General features: G+C 36.6%; 2 protein-coding genes across 6 annotated transcripts in view; one reads left to right on the top strand and one right to left on the bottom strand.

The window, feature by feature from the left end:
* The window catches only part of sec31a (SEC31 homolog A, COPII coat complex component), a 30,739-nt gene extending 24,475 nt beyond the window's left edge, over nt 1–6,264 (bottom strand). For 2 of the 3 annotated variants that reach the window (XM_082156838.1, XM_082156839.1), the window contains exons 1-3: nt 6,099–6,264; nt 5,501–5,580; nt 3,689–3,812 (exon numbers count right to left, since the gene is read on the bottom strand). In XM_082156838.1, coding sequence (XP_082012964.1) covers nt 3,689–3,812; nt 5,501–5,579 — 203 coding nt within the window. In that variant the 5' untranslated portion in view covers nt 5,580; nt 6,099–6,264. The remainder of the gene's footprint in view (nt 1–3,688; nt 3,813–5,500; nt 5,581–6,098) is intronic. The other variant, XM_082156840.1, reaches the window with a different exon arrangement.
* A 37-nt stretch (nt 6,265–6,301) lies between these two features.
* On the top strand, nt 6,302–10,493 carry LOC309488613 (uncharacterized protein). 3 transcript variants are annotated; one of them, XM_082156879.1, is made up of 5 exons: nt 6,302–6,355; nt 8,274–8,474; nt 9,405–9,790; nt 9,871–9,956; nt 10,212–10,493. In XM_082156879.1, the coding sequence occupies exons 3-5, from the start codon at nt 9,415–9,417 to the stop codon at nt 10,356–10,358; spliced, it is 609 nt and encodes a 202-aa protein (XP_082013005.1). In that variant the 5' UTR covers nt 6,302–6,355; nt 8,274–8,474; nt 9,405–9,414; the 3' UTR covers nt 10,359–10,493. The 3 variants fall into 3 exon arrangements, with proteins under 3 accessions (XP_082013005.1, XP_082013007.1, XP_082013006.1); XM_082156881.1 differs by lacking the exon at nt 6,302–6,355 and adding an exon at nt 6,383–6,589; XM_082156880.1 differs by lacking the exons at nt 6,302–6,355; nt 8,274–8,474 and having other exon boundaries at nt 9,260–9,790.
* The last annotated feature ends 4,004 nt before the right edge of the window (nt 10,494–14,497 follow it).

The following is a 14,497-nucleotide window of genomic DNA, read 5'->3' as shown; positions in this document are numbered from 1 at the left end:
TTTTGGGACTCGACTGAAGTATGACGCCTTTTTATTTGTATTATAATATAATATATTAAAATACATAATCTTCTGAGTTTTATGATGTAGGCCTTGTGTGTTTTATTAAAATGTATTATAATTTACATCTCAAAAGGATGCGCTTTGTGCATTCTCTGACATTATATTTATTTATTTAATTAATATTGAGTATCAATTGATGTTAAACAAAACGGTGTGTTATTTTCTCTGGCAACTAAACTTTCAAACAACAACAACAAAAAAAAAACTTCCAAAGCAAAGCCATTGTGCGTTCTCTCCTCGCTCCGCAGCTTTTCCACACAGATTTTGAGAACTGGCCAGCTAAAAAAAATAGGCCAAAGAAGTAGACTAACGGCTAGTGTCCGGGAAATGCGAGGTATACGTTCATATTTATAAATAAACATAACTGATTTTGTCTACACCTAAATACATTTCCTAATAATAACAGTGATTAAGCCCAAATGTGGGTGGGGGTAATGAACACAATATGTTTTTTTTTGTTTATTAGTTTTTTTGCCCAAATGGTCTCCACTCTATGCATTTTGTAACAATACAGCAACATTTTTTAACTGACCGTATTTGGCAGAAAATAAGTCGCATGCACATGAGTGCAAGTCACACTGGATCATGTTGAGAGAGAAAGGCGTCATAATTATTTGTATTTTTTTTTATATTAGCCTATTCAGCAATAGTGTAAAAGACCTGTAAATAAAATACAGCATTTACATGATAAACACTATTAACATGTAGGCTATGTGTTGCCTATTTTACTTTCCCTTATGACAAATGAATGCAAAAAACAACAAGAATGAAAAATAAGTATGTAGGCTATAGGCTATAATAAAATAATACATAGGCTACAGACTATAAAAATAGCCTATATTGTGCCCTTTATAAACGCCAAGCCTAAACAAATTTATTTAAATCGAAACGGTCGCGCATCTCTCATTCAGTCAAAAGTTTTCATTGCAATGTAACATGTGGATGCTAACTATAAAGAAGGCTTCATACTTCAGTCGAGTCCCAAAATATATGGAAGTAGGCCTATAGGCTAAATCAGCGTCTTCACAGCAAGGGAAATGTTTGGAGTGGGACTGTGTGCGGCACAGCTTGCCCTTTATATTGTACAACAGACCAATTAAATTAGGCAGAATAACTTTTTATATGTTTGGTTGACTGTGTTTCATTTTGATAATGAGCAGTCTGCGATATGAAGCAACGCCAGAACTGATATACTATGTTGTGTGAGAGCGCACTTGGATTTGTTCATACAGATAATATGACATCATCCGAAACAGTAAAATGTATATTTTTATTTGTGTACATTCAAAATGACTACAAAATATCATGCCATTGAAAAATAAATAAAACAACATGATGCGCTGCTTTAGCGCGTCTCGGTCTCTTTCGAATTTCTGGCGCTCACCAAAAATGAACCAAAATACAGAGAATAGCCTTCTTAGCGCCTACTTTTGAAAGTCAACATTTAGATTATTTAACATTAAATGCATTATATATGCCTGAGTCACTTTGGAATAAATCACAGCGTGTTTCATGATAAAACGTGACTTAGCCTATACAGTCGAGAAAATAGGCAAATTCAGACCAACTGCTGGTCTACACAGAGAGAAAGCCCTGTCTAAGCTCTTCTGTTGTGCCGAGCCATTCGCTAGTCTAGTTGTTTGATGAGAAAATTAAATGTAGCCTATAGTTGCAATACACGCGTTTTGTAAGCTCCATGCAACTGCTGCAGCGGACTATTATTACTAGAATATTAGAAGAAATCTAATACTCAAGCTGTTTTCTCATTTTTCTACTCTTAATATTAAATAAAAAAACGACTGAACGAAAGATACACGGATTCTCTTGAACCACCACCGCGTTTGCGGCAGAAAGCTACTGCAGTGCAGCCAAAATGCTCTGTTCGACTTATCTGAGATCCTTTACTCTTCCCTGTGGATGACCTGTGACCTACTTTCTGTAAGATCTGAATTTTTGAACTTGAATTTTTGAACTTGAATTTTAGAAAACTGAATTTGAAGTTCCGAATTTCTTCATCTTGAAAACTTGAATCTGTATTTTTTTAAACTGAATATTTGCACTATACGAATTCAGAACAAAAAAACTAGCTGTTTGAAAATACATGTCTATAAAATTCAGCCATAAAAACATTTCAATTTGTTAAATTTCAAACGTTCAATATTCGTTTAAAACAAATAAAATTCAGAACTATTTAAACTACCACCTAAAATTCAATTTAGTTAGATTACACTTGCAAATAATTCAAATTTACACAATTCAAATTCAAATCATTTTGTCATATTATAAGCTCCATATAATAACTCCATTTCCCTGCACTTTGAAATTTTGCAGACCTTTTACATTCAAATGCAGCTGTAAACACACTATATGAAAAGGTAATATCTGAAAAAGCATAATAAGGGGCACTTTAACACATTTTCTTAATTCACTCCCCCATTGACAGGTGTGGCAAAGGTTTTTAGGATCCTGGCTTCCACTGGATCCTGGTTTCTGCACTGTTTTATAGGAATAGCTCAGCCAAAAATAATTTTTATTCCATTATCATTTACTCATAATTTTTAAACCTATATAACATTCTTGTTTCCATGGAAAACAAAATAAAGCGATTCAGAAATGTAATATATGTCAATATATGTAAATTACATATATAATGTCTGCTGCCTATATGAGAATATATGCAAAATTCATATATGTAAAACACAGACATATAAGAAACATATTTCAAAATATAGCAAAAATGGCCGTTTTCATGCAGTGCCATATATTTTCCCGTATATGCACATAAATGTGTAATATATGTAAGACGCATATATGTATCTTATATCTGAATGCCTTGTAATTAAATGCCTATAGTTGGAGATTGTGTCTCTATTGTGTGAATACCAAATATAGTATTTTTAATACAATAATGCAGTGTTTTCTTTGTCATTTTTGACAAATACATCCACAAAGTACCATAACCATATGCCACAGCTTTAAAAATGCATCAGTATCACATGCATGTATGTTTACATAGATTTATTAAATATGTGGAAAACAAATATGTATGTCACATATTTATACTTAATGTTGTCCATATATGCGAGAAACCAATACTATACTGTAATATATGCAGATATATGGTATCATATATGGAAGAACTCAAATATTTTCTTCACATGTTTGGACACATAAATGTTCATATATGTTTCAGGCATATATTGTGTTCTCAGATAAGTAAAATATATGTATAGATATATGTCATGCTATTTAAAGTACATATATGGCCATATATTACATTTTTGTCTGGGTCAAAGGTGCTCTTTACCATACAATGGTAATTAAACGTTTAATGCACAATTAAACATTAAAAGATCGTTTAATTGAGAATCGATCTCGATTTGAAACAACAAACAAAACAAAAATCAGGATTCTCAATTTATCCAGAATCGTGCAGCTCTAACTGAAGGTGAATGGCACTAACATTAAAGATTTATTTCAAGTCTTCTGAAGTCATACAAAATAAGTCAATCATTTGCCTATTTTTTGAGAACTGTTACAGGATTACATTAAAAGCCGTGTCTGTGAGTCCGTGTCTGTCAGCACGTTTTCAATATTAGCACACAATGCGAGCACAACTCAGTACCTGTGTGGAGAGGAGAAAGAGCCACATGACTTCATGGCTAAAGTGGGATCAGTCAGATCCAGTTCGAAGATCTCCAGTGATGCAGTGGTGCTGAAGGTGGCATCGAGCTGCTGGGCCGAGGTACCTGACAATTATTCATCAAGAAGACTAATTACACCAAATAATCAGGGATTCCAGACGTTTTGGCCAGTGACTTTTCCATGTATTTTCCAGTTCCTTGTGATTACGATCAGGTCTCGACAATAAAGATTATTCGGGACGGGAAGAAACGTCGCTCGGGAGAGCTGATACTGTCACTTGCCCGATCGGGACAGTGCTGCATTTAACATTTGCACGACATGTTTTTAAGCATTGCCAATTTAAATATTCAAGCGCAAGAAAACAGGAAAGAGAATGTGCGCACACATCTAGAAAGCTGCATCTCAGACAGCGAGCGAATGCTGAACTGAGCTCTCTATCACATCCCGTCTCAGCGAGTATCCTAGTAAACACAGTCTGTTATGTCTTAAGTGAACATAAGCAGTTGAGAAATAAAACACGTGTGACAGAATACAGTGCTATGCATAAGTTTAGACACCCATGCTAAAGTTGACTAAAAAGAGGAATAAAAAAATCATCTTTTGGAAATTGAACTTAATGCCTTAATTAAAAAAATTAGGAAAAATCCAACCTTTAAGGACACCAATTTTCTTTGTGAATGAATAATGTATCGTAAATAAATAAATGTTCTTCCTTAAAATACAGGGTGCATAAGTCTGGACACCCCTATGTTAAATTCCCATAGAGGCAGGCAGATTTTTATTTTTAAAGGCCAGTTACTTCATGGATCCAGGATACTATGCATCCTGATAAAGTTCCCTTGGCCTTTGGAATTAAAATAGCCCCACATCATCACATAGCCTTCACCATACCTAGAGATTGGCATGGAGTACTTTCCATAAGATCATCTCACAATGCAAATCAAACCAGCTATTAGGCTAACTGAAATAAAACCATGCCAATCTCTAGGTATGGTGAAGGCTATGTGATGATGTGGGGCTCTTTAAAGGTTGGATTTTTCCTAAATTTTTTAATTAAAGCATTAAGTTCAATTTCCAAAAGATGATTTTTTATTCCTCTTTTTAGTCAACTTTAGCATGGGTGTCTAAACTTATGTATAGCACTGTATTGGATCTGTGCAGATCTTAAAGGGACAGCAGCCTAATAAACCTGATGATGTCTGTGTTTTAATGCTAATCAAACAACAAAGCACAAAATCTCACATACTGTTCTTGACTGAATAACCTTTGTAACTTTAATAACCAAATCTATATTTAATTTATACAGTAAAGACTATGCAGTGATATTTTACATTTATTAATTAATTTTCTCTACTGTTAAGACTTGAAAAACAGTGTTTATTTTATTTATATGCGTGTTCTATTGCTTGCATTTTCATTATTTGTTGTATTTTATCACTGACAGATTACTTGTCTTTAACAATATTTGAAATTGATATGAGTCAGGCAAATAGTTTTAAGTTTCACTACCTTATTTATTAAGGTTATGGGTTAAAAACAACAAAGACAATAACTAGGGCTGTTTTATTTATTACTTTTTTTGTGGTGGGGCCAGTGAAAGTTTCCTTAGCGTTGAGTCCTGACTATATAAGGATCTTTAAGAATCAAAAACAAATCCAGAATCAATTCACTAATGATTCATTTAGACTGATTTGTGATACATTTTTCCTGCAATGACTATGAAGCTAATATACAAAATTACATTATGAACCATCTTTTATCATCATATTTGACTGTTAATGAACACCGTTACCTGCGGCCAGGTAGATGGGGTGCTGCTGCGCTGGACTCCAGGCCTGGATAGCGGTTCGGTTGATCTCTTTTAGCTTCATCCTGACATTAAAACAACAACACACATGTTATATGCTATGACAAAAGCATATAATGGTGACAAAAGTCACCATTTACAGTTGGTGTCCACATTTTCTAGGTAAGGAAAGGTAATAAGGATTTTTCTGTTTAGTAGACTATATCACTCAGTGGGAGCAATCTCCTGAAAATAATGCAATTAAACATGAACAATTATTATGACAATAAACACGTGATATATTATAAAAGCAATAGTGCAAGAGCAGCTGGGACCTTGACATGCCAACAAACCTAATAAGATAATGCTGCTAAATTACTTAAGACATATTACAACTGGACAATTAAATAGGATTCCGCTTAATTAGAGGATCATAATCAAACGCTGTCAGCATAAGAGGAGACAAGATCACAGCAGACATGTGTTATTGAGTGAAACATGCAATCCACACACGTAATGTCCATTTAAAACAGATAATACTGTAGCAGAGAGGCTAATGCAGCAGTCTCTACAGAAGCATTGCTTTAGTTTTAAAAGTGTTTACCTTCTGTCTTCGTGCTTCCAGCGGTCAAACACACAGATTCATCCACACACAAACACGAGCGTTGCAGTGAATTAGCAGAATAACTTTTAAAAGATCCGAGGGTTTGAGTGTTTTGTGTGAGATTTGCCCCGGCTGCAGATGGACTGTATTCCACGTCCCCACTGCTGTCCATCAACGTGGCACCACAAGCCCCGCCCACTTCCGTGACGACTTCCGGCAACAACTCCCATTCCGGCGGAAGAGCTCTGTGTTGTCCTGTAAGTGTGTGTTTTGTTTTTTTTGACACCTGTGTGTGTGTTTGTACCTCTCAAATCTCACGTAGTGATGCTTTTAGCTGCTTCGGCGATTTGTAAGAATATGTTTGCATGTAGAAAGTTTATTGTATGAAATCATATTCACTGTGGACAGATTGACAGTGTATAATCAGTCCATTTACTCGCAGTACTGTGGCAGTACCATGGTGCAGTGATGGGGTTATTACATGTTAAAGGGTTAGTTCACCCAAAAATGAAAATGCTGTCATTATTTACTCACCCTCATGTCGTTCCAAACCTGTAAGACTTTCGTTCATGTGCGAAACTCAAAATGAAGATCTTTTTAAATGAAATATGAGAGGTTTCTGTCCCTCCATTGACAGCTACGCAACTACCACTTTGACGCTTCAAAAAGTTCATAAAGAAATCATGAAGCCTAAGCCACATGAATCGAGCAGTTTATATGATGCACAGATATAATTTAGGCTTTTATTAACATATTACCATTGATCAGCAAACATAAACAAGCTCAACAGAATCTGCTTGACACGAGAGAACAAACCCCATTGGTTCAAGTGATTAACATTCATTTACCATGGTAATTTAAAGATGTTATTACATAGCACAGTATGTCTAAACAAAGTGGCAGTGATAGTTTTTTTGGTAGCACAAAACAGAAGTGATAGTATAAGAACTAGTATATAAGCATTTGTGCATAATGATAGTAAATGTAGAAGTGAAATTGCTGTTAAATCAAGCTGAATGCTTTTGAATAAAGAAAAAGCCTTCAAAAAGATCATTTGAGAGAACAGAGAAATGTTAAGCTTAAGATGTGAAAGATTTATAGCATTTATATATTTAGATTTCAAGTTTATTAAACAAATAAATGTACAAATAATGTCAAAATTTTTACAAAATGGTCATTAAGTAGGCTAAATCTGCTTTAATATGGTTATAAGCCAAATGAGCCGTGACTATTCACAATATAGCAAGTGCCTTATTGCTTTTATTATGATTTTCAGTTACAACAGAAATTTATCACAGTACACTTTTCGTTCACACATGCGATGCTTCAGGACCACAAACACAAGATCAGGTGAAAAGTTTCCCATTTCACAGCATTCCAAAGTTCATGTTTGGTGAACTCTGACCTGCGAATTCGCTTCACCTGAACATGTGTGACCAGTAGAAGATCAATACGTCTGAATTAAAAGAAAAAAATGTTTTGCAATAAAGTTGAGTAAATGTAATCTTTTTTTCATTTTGAGTGTATTATTATTTATTATATGTTGAATTCATATTTGTGACGTCCAAAAAATCTCGCATACTCAAAGTCCAAGGTTAGATCCCCTAATTTGAAAACCCTCTAATCTGAAATCTATAAATAATTGCTCAATTGCTAAAAAAGTTTAATGTTGTACAACTTAATTTTTTAGTGTGTTTAGCCTAGTTTTTTGTTTAGTTTTTTTACATTAAGATTGTATTAATAAAACTGTATTTAAATCATTTTAAGACTTACTGGAGCCCCCTAGTGGGTCCCGGACCCCTGGCTGAGAAGATATAGAGCCTGACATAACAGAACGCTGCTATCAAGCAAAATAATTTAATTATGCAAAAAAAAAATGTTCTTCATTATACTGTCAATATAAACAGAATTGACTGTGAACATCAAACATTTAGCAGCAGAATTCATCCAGTAAAAATCCAATGTAATAATATACAGCATGTTGTAACATTGCAGAATTTCTTCCCTGACAATATGTGGGTGGGGACCATATTTCTATAACAAATAAAATGACATTCATTTTCTTATTGAATAACCTAATTTGAGCTTTCTTGTAATTTGTGTATTGGTTCTGTGTCAAGTAAATAATATGAGTTGTTATATTCAGAATGGCTACAACAGAATTATTTCTTTCAGAGTACAAGTCCTGAAGCAGAGACTGTCAGACGGCGTCACAGAAAGTAGAACATAGGGTTGAGTGGGGTAAGATGAGCCAGTGGGTAAGTTGAGACACCCTTGTATCTAGGCAACTGGTGCATTGCTTTGTCATGTGACCAAACATTCTGAAGTTGCACAGCATATCCGGCGGTCTGTAAATGAGAGAAACACAAAGGAGAAGTAAGTTTGTTTTACTTGGAAAGTTTTTTTTGTTTTTTTTTTCATGTCAAAGTTTATTATTCAGCTCTAAAATCATACATCGCCACCCAGACTGAAAATCTGAAAATCAAAACAAGATTGAAACTAAACAGGTTTAAAAATAAACACTAAGTTTTGTCATTTTGAAATATACAAAACAAAAATGAATATAATGTTGATAATATTTTCATTTTATAATCATTTGTAATGAAAAAAAAAAATTTAAATTAGAGGAAATGCAAAATAGAAGCATTCTGACTCGTGGGCGTAGACTCATGGACCACTGTAAATCATAAAATAATTCATCAAATGTATCATTTTTTTCATGATTTTTTTAAAAATAAGTCTCTTTTGCTCACCAAGGCTTGCATTTATTTGATCAAAAATACAGTAAAAACAGTATTATTGTGAAAAATTATTCCAATTTGTTTTCTATGTAAATATATAGTAAAGTGTAATGTATTCCTGTGATCAAAGCTGAATTTTCAGCATCATTACTCCAGTCTTCAGTGTCACATGATCCTTCAGAAATCATTCTAATATGATGATTTGATGCTCAAGAAACATGTATGATTATTATCAGTGTTGAAAACAGTTGTGCTGCTCCCGATACATCTTATAAAGGGAGTCTTTGATGAATAGAGAGTTCAAACAAACAACATTTATGCAAATGTCTTCCCAGACAGCAACAGAGTGTCGGCCCAGATCCGGCCCACATGTGATACGCGTGAAATCCACATGTGCCAGATGTGGCCCGGATCTGGGCAGACACTATGTTGCTGTAGTCACTTTTGATCCATTTAATGCATCCTTGCTGTATAAAACTATCTTACTGAGAGCAACTTTTGAACGGTCGTGTATGTCATGTTAAAATGCAATTTAATATGCATTTCATGTTGTTGTCGAAACTAGGAAAGCTATCATGCCACGAAACTATATTCGAAAGACTGACTGGGGCTCGGTAACCTACGAGGAGCTGGAGAAAGCGTTCGTTGAAGTCAAGCGTGGGAAATCGATCAGAACAGTGGCGAAGGAACGTAAGATCGGCAGGTCCACCCTGCAGAGGTACATGAAGAAGGCCGAAGAAAAGAGAGAGAGAACAGTCGGGTACAGAGGAACGGCAGAAGCCAAGAGGATCTTGTCCGAGGAATCGGAGGAGGAGCTCGCAGAAAACATCAGGACGCTGGCTGAACGCACACACACTCTTACTCCAAAGAAATGCAGGGAAATGGCATTTGAATTTGCACAGAAGAACAACATTCCTGTGCCCAACAACTGGGGGGAGCAGAGGCTAGCAGGTAGGGTCTGTCCGCACGACTCTTGCAGTAAATCAACACACTCTTCTTGTGTTGCTGACTTCAGTTTGTGATTCCTGTAGGTCGAGATTGGCTTAATAGTTTCATAGCCCGCCACGATCTCTACCGGCACATAACTGAAGCAGCATCTTTGGGAAGCCATGGACAGGTGACAGAGCTATTATAGCATATCTGACGAGATTATGAACTGTGGACGGAGATCCTGCAGTCATGGAAAACTTCCAAACTTCCAAAGGCTTGGAGATGTGGAAATTAATATAGTCAGTGAGCATTTATAAGCTCAAAAATAATTCAGAAATTGCTCTTTGAGATGAAATGATCTTTTTTTTAAATAGAAATGACTGTAGAAGTTATGGAAATGCTTAGCTCTTACGTCTAATAAAATACTTTATCCATTTTCTAGATCATCGGTTTCAGTCTCGTCAACCAAGACGAAGTGAAAGAGGAGAGTGGTGTTCCTGTCCCGGTTCATGACGCTTCAGAGGAGGAGAGCGCTGGAGTCTGCGCTTCAGACCGAGACCTGTTAAAGACTGACTTATTTCCTACATGATGTTATATATGGAAGAAAAAAAAAAGTTTAACATTTTGGTGCTTAATCTTGTTTCCTGTTGGTTTAAGAATATCTTTAAGAATATAAAGTACTGCAAAATTACTTGATCACACATTATTAAATTATTATTATTATCATCATTGTTGTACTTTTGTTTATGCTTTTACTTATCATCATCATCATCATCATCAATCGGCTGCGAACAAAACGGGTTTGCAGTCGGTCACAAGCTTTCTCCATTCTGTTCGATTACTAGCAGCTCTTCGCATCTCATCAGCAGTTGGTGGCATGTCGTTGTTGATTAGTTTGCCGATGTATGTGTGATATAATGTGCGTGGCTTTCCTCGGCTTCGTTTGCCATGTCGTTCTTCGGGCGCATATAACACATATTTGTTAATTTGGTCGTTTATGTGTCTTCTAAATGAGTGGCCGACGAAGCGTAGCTGTCTTTGTTGGATTTGAAGGATAAGCTGGTTCTTTTCGACTGCTTCGTATACAGCTTTGTTACTTATTCGATCCATTTTCTTGATGCCAAGCATGATTCTGTAGCAACTGGTGTCGAAGCTGTTGAGTGAGTTTTGCATTTTCTGGTTGATGATCCAACTTTCGCAGCCGTACAGGAGGATGGAGATGCACGCTGCTTCAAAGATGTTTAGTTTGAGTTCGATTGGAAGAGTTTTTGATAGAAATACATCCTTCATTTTCCAGAATGCTCCCCACGCTTGTCCTTTTCGTGCTCTGATGTCTGCTTCGCTCGACGCGATGTAAGAGCCAAGATACTTGAAGTCTTTTGTCCACTCGATTTTTTTGTCCGTCGAGTTCGATGAATCTCTGGCCCGGCAAGCTCTTGGTTGCTAAATGCTTCCGTCTTTTTAATGTTGACCTCAAGTCCTACTCGTTTTGCCCACTTTGCTGTTGTTTGAAGTTGAGCTTGCGATTTTTCTAGATTTTGCTGCTTGTTGTTGTCGCCGCCCTCGAGCAGCGCAATGTCATCGGCAAAATCTAGATAGATTCGTCATGAAGCCATGTGAGCCCGTTGATGTTGCATGCTCTTGTTCTGCTTTCTTTAGGACTAAGTCTATGACGATGATGAATAGAAAGGGAGCTAGTGTGTCTCCTTGAAGAACGCCAGTTGAGATGTTGAACTGTTCTGATAGCTTGCCCTCGACCATTACTTGACTTTTTGAGTTGTTGTAGATAGTGCGAATCACTCTTACGGTTTTATCAGGAATTCCGTAGTGTCGCAAGATGTCGAACATGACGTTTCGTATGAGCGAGTCAAACGCTTTCTTAAAGTCGACGAATATGATGTAGAGGTCTAGGTTCTTGTCGATGGCGCCCTCGATTATTCGTCTAAGTATGTGAACTTGTTCGGTGCATCCTCTTCCTCTTCGAAATCCTGCTTGATTCTTTCTCATGATGTCGTCGACTGGTTTTCTTTCTTTTTTTATAATATATTTGATTAATTTTACACAAACAACAAACCAACAAGCCCAGCTATTAAATTATTCACACACACAAATTGCACATCACATGTTACATCACATAACCTACATTATTGTTTACAACAACAACAACAACAAAAAAAGAAAGAGGAAATTCAAAAGAATTTATGACTTATTGGTGAAGACAAAATGTGGTCTCCCATCCTGCAGCAAACCAGCAAGATCACCAGGAAGGTAGTCAAGAAAAGGTTGCCAGATATTATAAAACAAATTGGTATTGCCCCTTAATGTGGCACTGAGGCGTTCCAGAGGAAAAACCTTAAATATTTCTCTGTACCACTGTGTGACCGAGGGAGGTTTTTCCTCAATCCACTGGAAGAGAACACAACGCCTTGCTAGAAGTATTACCCATTAACAACAGTTGCCCTGCAGATAGAGAGAGCTGCTCTAGATGTAGGTTCAGAAGGAACAAGACTGGTTCTGATTTAACTGTTTTGTGAAAAATTGAACTTAGCTCCTGAGAAATATTCCTCCAATACCTGAGTATTAAGGGACATTGCCAAATACAATGATAGTAGGTCCCTACTTCTTTCTTACACTTCCTACAGAGGGGAGAGACTTGGGGGTTAATCTTGTTTAGAAAATGAGGAGTGCGCTGCAATCTATGCAATATCCTGTACTGACTCTCTCTAAGTCTATTACACGTAAACAGTTTCTTAACAGATTCAAATGCATCTGACCAGATATCAGTATCAAGATCAACCTCCAAATCCTTTTTCCATGACTCCCTGTTTTTGTTAACATTGGCACAATTAAGGGAATACAGTTTTTAATAAAAGAGTGAAATAAATGTTCTGTTATTGGAAGCAATTAAATTAAAAGTAAGAAGGAGGCCATCAATTGGACTCTCTATTGATTGGTCTGTTGGAAGTACAAGATTGGACTGTACGAAATGTCTAACCTGAAGGAAACCAAAAAAGTGGCTGTGTGGTATTTGGTATTTATTCTGAAGTTGTGAAAATGACATAAAATTACCGTTTTCAAATAAATTACCCACAAATCTTAGCCCCTTTGAGTACCAAACATTGAAAATACTTTTCCCCACACCAGGAGGAAAAGCTTTATTTTGGGTTATAGGCTGTAATGCTAATGAAAAGCCCCTCTGACCAACATGTTTAGTGATATCACGCCAAGTCTTTAGAGTGTTAAGCATGATGGGATTATTTTTAACCTCTGCCATGGTTTCACCTTTGTCAATTGAAATAAGACTGATGGGGGAGAAGGGGGCACAGCACCAGGGTTCCCTCCTGGTGGAGAAAATAATTGAGCCAGCCTGATATTATGCGTGCATGACAGGCCCAGTTATAATACAAAAAATTGGGAAGGGCTTGACCCCCTCTGTTAACGGGTAATTGTAAAGTCTTCATATTTAATCTAGGTCTCTTTCCGTGCCATATGAAATTTGAGAGAGCTCTTTCTATACCTAAAAATGCCCTTCTACTGATCCTAAGTGGTAGCATTTGCATTGGATATAATATTCTGGGAAGCACGTTCATCTTTATCAGGCTGATCCTGCCCATCCATGACAGAGGGAGATTGAACCATCTTTTAAGATCACATTTAACTGCTGTCAAAGTTGGCTTAAAATTCTATTTATACAATTCTTCAACCTTAGCTGATACTCTGACGCCCAGGTAAACAAAGCCAGCACTCGACCATCTAAATGGAAAATTGACAAGGGTTGCACGGTCTCCAAAGTCACCCAGTGGCAGGGCCTCTGATTTGTCATAGTTAATTTTGTACCCTGAAATTTGACCAAATTGACATATAATTGCTACCAAAACGGGTATAGAATTCTCTGGTTTGGTGATAAACAGCAATATGTCATCAGCATAAAGCGATATTTTGTATTCAATGTCTCCTAAAGTTACACCGGACAGCCCATTATGATTCCTAATAGTCTCAGCAAGTGGTTCGAGAGCAAGTGCAAATAAAAGCGGTGAGAGGGGACAACCCTGACGTGTACCTCTACTCAAGGGAAAAATATCAGACATCGAACCATTTACCATGACCCGGGCAGCAGGAGACCTGTATAGAAGCTTAACCCACTGAATAAAATCCGAGCCTAGCCCAAATTTATCAAGAACATCGAAAAGGTACTCCCACTCTACTCGGTCAAACGCTTTTTCAGCGTCTAATGAGACCGCCAGGACCCTCTTCTTTGTACTATGAGAAAATTGTATTATGTTTAGGAGCCTTCGAACATTAGAGACAGAATATCTATTTTTAACGAATCCAGTCTGGTCTGGTCTAACTAGGACAGGTAGCATCTCCTCTAGTCTTCTAGCCAGGAGTTTTGATAATATTTTGCAGTCAACACCAAGCAAACGTATTGGTCCATAAGACCTGCAACAATCAGAAGGCTTATCTTTTTTTTAAATCAGAGAGATGTGGGCCAGATTTAAAGTTGGTGGAAGCGTGCCTCTTTCAAACGATTCAGTAAACATGTTAGTTAGGGGTCCAACCACTAGCTTGATCATCTTTTTTATAAAATTCAGGACCGAATCCATCCGGACCCGGGGCTTTCCCACTCTGTAGTGATTTAATGGTCTCTGTAACTTCTTGTACTGTAATTGGTCTACATAAGTCATTTCTACAATCTTCAGTTAAGGTGGGAAGATGTATTCCATCAAA

Source organism: Leuciscus leuciscus (genome assembly GCF_965113295.1).
Source record: "Leuciscus leuciscus genome assembly, chromosome: 24".
NCBI lineage: Eukaryota > Metazoa > Chordata > Actinopteri > Cypriniformes > Leuciscidae > Leuciscus > Leuciscus leuciscus.
This window is presented reverse-complemented; position numbering and strand designations above follow the sequence as displayed.